The sequence below is a fragment of the Agrilus planipennis genome, unplaced genomic scaffold (genome assembly GCF_000699045.2).
Source record: "Agrilus planipennis isolate EAB-ADULT unplaced genomic scaffold, Apla_2.0 scaffold7, whole genome shotgun sequence".
NCBI lineage: Eukaryota > Metazoa > Arthropoda > Insecta > Coleoptera > Buprestidae > Agrilus > Agrilus planipennis.
This window is the reverse complement of record NW_020439340.1, coordinates 2075618-2084418: the sequence shown is the minus strand read 5'-3', so window position 1 is coordinate 2084418 and position 8801 is coordinate 2075618. Positions and strand designations below refer to the sequence as shown.

Genomic DNA, 8801 nt, shown 5'->3' with positions numbered 1-8801 from the left:
AACCATTTGAAGCATACAGTGAACTCTCGATTCTGCGAATCCCCATCCACCTAATCCTTAAATACTATCTGTTATGTATAATTTTTATTAAAAAACAGAGTCGGTCTTGCTTTATTTATAATCCATACTCAAAAAATCAGAAAAGATTCTACGTCAATTTTTACAAATTCCTTATTGAACATTTGAAAAAGTAGATACTCATTCAATATGTTTTATGTTTAAATTTAAATTTTTCGATATATCGGATTATCAACCAATAATGTTACGCTTATTTTTCATAAACCCACACGGTAAGGATCAGAGATGTGATCTATTTGAAATACTTGCATTTAAAATAAAAAAAATACCTATTTTTATCTTGCATTTAAATACTTTTTGGGAAGAAAGGCATTTTGTATTTTATTTCCAAACCTATTTTCTATTGTTTATCTACGGGACAAAGAGACATTCCATGTATGCCTTCTAATTCTTTAACTGAAGAGAGCTCAAAAAATTCTAATCTCCTTGGAAATGGATAATCTACAATATTGGATCGATATTGCTTTCCGGGTTCAATTAATATTTGCATTTTGTATTTAAATGCCTTTAAAAAACCATTTTGCACACCGGTTACGATTTGTATTTCAATTTCTTGCAAAGATTATGTAGACCTTTAATTTTTTGCCTACATGTTCGCGTTAAGTTGATGCGTGCAAGTGAAGAAATTGATGCCCGTATCATTACCACGAAAATAAGCATTATTATGGATCAATAGGTTGTTTTATTACTGCCGAAAATAGAATGCGATCGTGATCGTTAAAATTTTGCCATAAACAACACGTCAACGATCAGGAGCAATAACCGTGCAAGTTCGAAGATACAAAGCCGGAAGATATAGCGAATCGGATCGGGAGTAACACGCTACTTTTGTTTTGCGAATGAGAAGTTAAATACCAGCAGGCTACAAAACAAAATAAAACGCCTTGATAGCGAAACATCAAATGAGCATGCCATGACATGACACACATTTTAGAGAAGTCGCTGTAGCGAAGACAGCACCATTATACGTATTATATGTTGTATGGTCGCATTCTGATATTTTCATTTTCCAACTAGGTGCTGTGCGGTTCGCTGCGGACTCCACTTCGAGTCCACTTCCATACTAAATACATCAGTGACTATTATTCTATGTATTACATTACATTACCGTTCTTTCATTAAGACAGGCAGTAGTTTATTGAATGAGCAAACGCTGCGACCGCGAAAGCTCTCTCCCATGTGCGTACGTAAGCTTGTACGTATTATTTTGTATATCATGGTGAAAAGCTGCCTGTTGTTAAATTATTAACTAGCGATAAGGTACCTGTAGATAATGATGGAATTGAGACAATGCGTGAAATTTTTGTTGACTATCGTTGTGGTGTTTGGTGTTAGTGTCACGTGTTTGGATTTCAAGTATCATACGCACGAAGAACTGACCAACTATTTGAAAAACTACACAAAAAGTCACAAGAACTTTTTCAGTAGATTATATTCAGTTGGAAGATCCATAAATGGTACGTATTGTTTATAAATTTCTTAGTATATTATAATCGCCGATACTACGACATTTGACCCGACATAGTTTCACAACAGACACTTTAAAGGATTCGCATGTTTTCGTACTTAAATGAGTATCTAAAATTTTTCAAAGTATTTACAAAACATTGAAAAATTAGATAAGAACTTATTACAAATGCGAGTAGTTATATGTAGAAAAACAGTTGAATGTATACTATGACCAGAAAATAGACGTTTAAAATAACACTGTTGATGTTAACATATAGTGTTTTATTACTTCCAAGACCCATATTTTCGGAAATAAAACCACAATCATCGTATTATTGCTTAAACAATATCAATAAAAAATATGTAGGTTAAATAAATAAAACCTTGAAACAACTTTCACTGCCTGCTATTGCTGATACGAAGGTAGATACTTACCTATATCAATTTTTAAATTTGCAAACAGGTGTGATACTTAATATTTTTTTAAATATCCATACCTAAAATGCGACGTTTCGCTGGCAGCTGTGGTTGGTATCCTCAGAGAGGGTAGCAAGGATATAAAGACGTAATGTCCTTCACAGCGGTTGTACTGACAATAATAATACCAACATCAGTCATTCCTATATTGGTGTTCTCGCCGAAGGACCGTAGAAGGACCACAGTCACTACAGGACGAGAATCAGTCTTAGACCATGGCTATCAAAGCCAACCGTGTGAAAACCCTTCGCAAGTAATGATAACGTTAAATAAAATTTAATACCTCTACCTATCAATATGCACTAATGATTTTTATCTTACGAAATAAACAAAGTTTTGAGGAAAACGAATATATGAAAACGTAATTATACATGAACATATTTAGATGCATTATAAATTACGATACATATAAATCGGTACCTATGATAATTTTAGACGTTATTCAACCAATCCACCTACAGGTCAAAGATATTGGAACATGTGACCAGGTATTGTGTACATAGATTACGTAATTTCTTTGGTTCGCATAGTAGCTACACAAATATTTAGGTATAACAACAAAACAGAACGGTAGATATTTCTTCACTATTGTTATTAAAAATTACAAAAGGTCATCATCTCGTTATAACGGAAGCAGTGTTACTCATTTTTAGAACTAAGTGAGAACAAAAATGTTCTAACGTTTTACGACCTAATGCAAAAAATTCGAAATAAGTAAAAAAAAACGCAATTTTATGTNTTCTTGCCAAACTATCGAAGTCAAAGTTGCGATAACAAATTAAAAATCGTATTGTTAATTAATTTCGTTGTGTTTCTGGGCGTTATGATGTGTTTTCATATATGCAACGATGGAGTTGATGTGTCTTACATTACATACTATAACAGTATATATGCCTTAAATAAAACACAAGAATGTTTAAACAATAATATAATAAAATAAAACAACTCGACAATTGTTTCGACCTATTCGATCATTTTTATACCAGTTACATATTTCTGTAATCTTGAAAATGACCGAATAGATCGAAGCAATCGTTGAGTTGTTTTATTTGGTATATTATTGCTGAAACATTTTTGTGTTTTATTTGAATATTAAAGAATCTCGAAGTACGAAGAAAAAGTGTTAACAGAAAACATGATATCAAAAGAATGTATAAAAATTAAAGATTATATATGAATTATTCAAAACATAGAAACGAAAATCACAAGGAAAAAATGGAAAAGGGAAAGAAAACGTTTTTTTAATGTAAAGAGGATGGGCAATCAAGTACTGCAGGTGGAAACTCGAAAAAGATACAAGTGTATGGAAAGAGGTTGAAAAATGAGAAGCTTAAAATTTGCACAAAAATACAGGACAATATGGAAAGAACGGGAGGAAAAGCCACACTAATATTTAAAAGACGAAAGAGCTAAGAGAAAACACGAATTAATTTTAATAGCAAGATTTAGACTGGGAAGTAAGAATAGGACGGCAAGGTCCCAGTAAGGTTGTGTAAATAAGAACTAAATCTGCTTGAACATATTTTTTTGAGAGACCTGGAATAACAAAGAATGGTGAAAAGAAAGGGGGCGAAATTCAAATGGATGGAAAGGATGATTTAAAAAGGATGAGGGAAATTTTATGTCTTATGGAGGAGGAAAATATCAGAAAAGCAAGACAGCTAAAAATATTTAGTTTGCGAAATTCATGTGTGGATATAGAGTAAATGTAAATGCATCTTGTACATACAANCTCACCGTCCATGTTTCGCACCCGTGCAGCGCCGCGCTCCAAACATACACCTTTAACAATCTTTTTTGAATTTCTAAATTAACTGTTCGCAAGCATAGAAGCGACTTCTTTTTATTAAAGGCGACTCGACCCTGCACTATCCTCTGCTTTATATCCCTACTACTCCTTCCGTCCTGACTTATCTGACTTCCTAGATACATAAAATCAGTCACTTCTTCTAATTTTTTGTCTCCTATCTTTATATTCGCTCTTTCCCTACTTTTTCTTCCCTTGCAAACTAGTATTTTTGTTTTACTTTTATATATTTTCATACAATACTCGAAATATGGTTTGAAAAATTTTTCAATCCGTAGAATCAGATTCACCAATATATAATAGGAGTTCCTATTTATAAAATCAAGTTGGGCATCTCAGGACCTCAACAGGGACCTGGACGCGGTGCCCGCCTACAGAAACAGATCCCCTTAGAATTCGATAACCTTTGTTAAGGTCTTTTATCGATTTGATATTTCCCTCGTTAGATATTAGGCAAAAGCACTTTTATGGGACTCGGGTAATACCCGGATTAAAGAATATTTGGACGTATTTTTTCCGTATAGAATCGGATTTGGCAAGGTACGGAACCTTGATTGATGTTTGTGTTTCTAACATATTATTAAAACTGCCGTATTATTTTTCAGTTTTAATTTTACTGTAAGTACAAAATAAGTCGACTATATAGACGAAGTGGTTAGATATACATAGATATATTTAGGTTTTTCATGTACAATTTGAAGTATTTTAGAATTTCGGCACTTCTTTTAAAGGAGTAACTGAAAAACACGATTCATTGCGACTCCTATTCGTCACAGGGTAATTTAAAAACCATTTAATGCGAAAATGAAAACGAAATCACAAGTGTTTTTCCATTTTTTTAAGATTTCCTATGACTTTCAAAAGATGGTCGTTCTTTTCTTGCAGTTTTTCAATCAATACCTCGTTTGCTTTTACTTGATTAGTCATATCAGTTAAAGGATTTCCTGAAATGCGTGAGAATAATGGGGAAGTGCATTTCCGTTTATACCAATAACGTTAGCCGCAACATTTTTAAGCAGAAAAGCATCAAAGTACGAAATAACTTTAAATAAAGTTCATAACATATAAAAAAAATAATATTTTGACCTCTTACCTTAACTCCTCTGATGGTATTGATGTTATTCCAATAAAATAAAAAAGGTATAAAATCGGAAATCAAATCATTGTTGATAAGATTGACTTTAATTATCAAAGATTCAACTTCAACCTCGAAAAGTAGAATTGCATGGGTGATTTTACGATTTATGTACAGTAATTCCCATGATAAAAATAGGCAGCGATTGATGCATATTATACCTACTTCCAAGCTGGATACTTTTTACGATTAAGCATCAACGTTTAAATTAATTTAACCTAATTATCATCCTACAGACAGGAAAATTATAATACTGACAATTTCCCGTACTATAATACAACCTAGTTAAATAATAATCCTTCAGGCGCATAAAATAATTCCTGATTCAATGTAAATAGAAAGCGCACTCTTTCCATTATCGTCAATAAGACAAACCTTTCTCCTCCTCGGAGAATATTTAGAATTATAAGCGCATGCAGGGTAAATTGATAAAAGACTTACCCTCAATTTTTATGCCTACGTTAATGCTGTCCCCTCTATCCACGCTGTCTTCTTGATGCTTCTTGATGGAAAGTTTGGCAGCAATTACTTCCTGAAATTAAGAACTATAATAAAAAAACGAACAAAAAATTAAATAAACTTCTACAGGTAACAGTCCTTATTTTCTAGACGCAAAAATACAGAAATTTCAACTTGTACATCAAAATCTCAAACTATCATAACACATAAAATCGAAATTTACACTCAACTCGAGTTTCATGTCGAAATTTCGAGTTGTAAGTATACTTTCGAGTTATAAGTTATGATTTCGAATTATATGTTGAAATTTAAAAAAAAATATGTTTGGCTCTTCTACGTCTTCCTGATTATTGGACAAATAGATTTAAGTAATTATTCACTTTTACTTTTTTCCAAACTGTAATTAAAAATCACTTCTGATGAAGGCACAGTGCGTGCGAAACAATTGTGAAATTAGATACAATAAAATTTATGAAAATGACTTCAAAAGGACTCGATAGATCCTTATAGAAAATAACCCACTGACAAGCTCTTTGAACCCTTGGATTCTGATAGTTCTCGACGTGTAGATCAAGTCTAATGGGCTCTAATTCGTAAAAACTCGTCGTTTTCAGACAGACAAACTACCAGAATCCAAAGATTCAATGAATTCAACAGAGGGCTGTTTTCCCTAAGGTCCTTTATATTTCGTAGCTACAATACCTTTAATTTATGTAAAATGGTATTGTATCGCTGTATAGTATTTTTATACTCAAAAGTGCTTTTGGTTAATAAGTCATTCAATGCTTGATAATCCATGTCGACCTTGTTCAAATGAGTCTTAACTTCGACAACAGATGCATGAGTATTAGAGATATCTCTTTTCAAGTTTTGATTTTCACTATTCTCGTCTAAAAATCTCTTTTTCCACATATCTTTCTCCGCGTATAAAGATTTCGTTGTAACTCGAGCATCTTCTAACTCTTTTTCTAATTGATTCTTTCTTGTTTCAAGAATTTGATAGTTTTCTTGAACTTTAGAGATAAGCGTTTCTGCACTGGTTAGTTTTTCCGATTCCGACCTCAAACATTTTTCCAACTGATGATTTCTAAAGTGCAAATCGTTATATCTCTGATACAATTTGTCGTACCTCTGTTTATCTTAAATACACAGAATCTGATTACTAATTGTATCAAAAAAATACTACAAACGGCACAGTGAACGCCATCTGTAGCACGATGCTATGACAGCAGGTAAAAGTTGATCTGTGTTCTGTCGGAGCTGTCTGGGATGCGCTGATGAGATCCAAAAAGATCGAAATCGCGATCCGCGTCTGGCAGTTTCGACAGAATACACACCACTTCGAATTATTTTATTCTACTAATTGTATGTCAATGAATAAAAAATATGTTTATCAGAAAACCTTTTTGTGCATTTTCACAATATTCTGCACACGTAATTTCAAGTCTTTTATGTTCCCTTCCTAAGGATGTGCTTTCAAACTCTTTATTTTCCAATTCTGATGATAGATTATGTATTTGCAACTTAAGTGAATCATTTTCTTCCCAAATATTTTCCACGCTCTTTTCTATCTCTTTCAGAAATCTGTCCACGCACGAATGTTGAGTTAAATTGTAAATATTTTTACGAATATTCTCCCTACAACATCCCTTCTTAATGTGTATACAGGGGAATGCGAAAAAATTGACAAATCACTCACTTTTCTTGGGTTATTCCGGGAATGTCGAAACGTTTTTCAAAAAGCTCAACGATTTTCTTCACAAAATGATTAACGTTCGTGCAGGTGTAACAAGCATCAAAAGATGATATATCAGTTTGCAGATTTTTTGTATTAGTTTGTGACATTTGACTATCTGGACGTACGTTATAGATATTCTAAAAAACAACAGCTGCCAAAAAAAACTATTGCATGCATTGTGGTAATGAAACTTTCAAGAAATTTGTTAACTTATTTTATCGCAAAACTGACATGTGCACTAATAAAGAGGGCAGTCTGAACTTTAGTTAGTGACAATGATTAGGGACAAGAATTATTATTGAATTTCAACATAAGATACCTGATAGGTCATTATTCTATTTTACAATATTTGAAAAAACCCTGAAGAACGGTCGTTTATTGGCAGTTTTATTCCCTGAACCGCCACTTTACATAATTCAGATAATATTCTTAGTATACCTTTATTATCGGTTTAATTTCGGTTAATTGCTGCCACAGTAGTTTTACTGTGGTTCCTAATGTCAAGTTTTTTGGTCTAATTACGTATTTACATTTTACAAGAGGATCTTTGTCAAAATATTCGGTCTCCACGAATCTTAGCAAACAGTTCAGAAATAGATAAATCCTGAAAATCAATATTTTCGATTGAACTTCAAAAACAAAAAACTGAAATATTTAGACTGTCTTTAGTAATCAGCGGCAAATTTTCACCTATCTATAATTAGTTCCAGAGTAGACAAATATCTTTCGTGATTTCTATTCTTGTCTTTAGGCAAGTTTAATATTTCATTTTCGTCTTTACAACTTAAGAACCATGTAGAATTTTCGGAGTTGTCCTCTAAATATGTGCCGATGTTGTCATTGATTTCGTTAATTTTTCGTATATCTTGTGAGAGTGATTTCAATAGATCCTCGTTTATGGCATTCATTTTGTAATTGAGGGAAATTCAAGTGACATCTCTCAAAATTATTGTTAATGGAAGAGTGACGTAATGTCAATTTACTGTCAGACTTACATAGATTTACTATTTTTATTACGTATACGGAATTGAAACATTCGGAATGTGTAAAAGATAGAACCCAAAATAAACAACTCTTATCTCAAAACTTTGTTTGACTTTACACGCATAAGGCTACATAATATAACGGGGTAATGCCCCATTAATACATATCAACGATTTTTTATACAATATAAAAGTTATAACAATACCACATTACCCATTATTATTTTCCTACTTTTATTGTGTAAAACATTGTGTCTTATGTGTGATTAAAATGTTTATTCTTGTTTATTACAATTAGCACGATATACTGCGTAAATTTTTGTTGTGGTCGCTGTAATAATCCAAAACATCCGTTATTGCGGTTTAGAACGATGTGACTTAGATTTAAAATAGAATGCACATCATTTAAAAATATCTGGTGGCCACTAGGCAACATATAATGAATGCGCTATTATTTTGAGCGCCCATCGCTCTTACCAATTTTACCATCATCACAAGAAAAGTAAATAGATAAGATAAGCAAGATTAGCCCGACATTTCTGGAAAAAGTTGTGCTCAATTATACTCTAATATTTAATATAATTTTTTCAAAAATAAGTCATGTTTGGGTTAAGTTAATTTTCGTTACGATCAGAGATGTGATCTATTTGAAATACTTGCATTTAAAATAAAAAA

General features: G+C 32.4%; 2 protein-coding genes across 2 annotated transcripts in view; one reads left to right on the top strand and one right to left on the bottom strand.

Moving 5' to 3' along the window:
• Positions 1–1018: 1018 nt before the first annotated feature.
• LOC108741723 overlaps positions 1019–8801 on the top strand; it is a 22607-nt gene continuing 14824 nt past the window's right edge. Inside the window, exon 1 of the mRNA XM_025978741.1 lies at positions 1019–1535. Within this exon, the coding sequence (XP_025834526.1) occupies positions 1352–1535 (184 nt within the window). The 5' untranslated portion in view covers positions 1019–1351. The remainder of the gene's footprint in view (positions 1536–8801) is intronic.
• Positions 4455–8724, bottom strand: LOC108741737 (centrosomal protein of 128 kDa-like). Its single transcript, XM_018476645.2, has 7 exons — positions 7834–8724; positions 7582–7747; positions 7105–7280; positions 6808–7043; positions 6108–6544; positions 5388–5478; positions 4455–4755 (listed from the first exon to the last, which is right to left on the bottom strand). The coding sequence occupies exons 1-7, from the start codon at positions 8049–8051 to the stop codon at positions 4628–4630; spliced, it is 1452 nt and encodes a 483-aa protein (XP_018332147.1). The 5' UTR covers positions 8052–8724; the 3' UTR covers positions 4455–4627.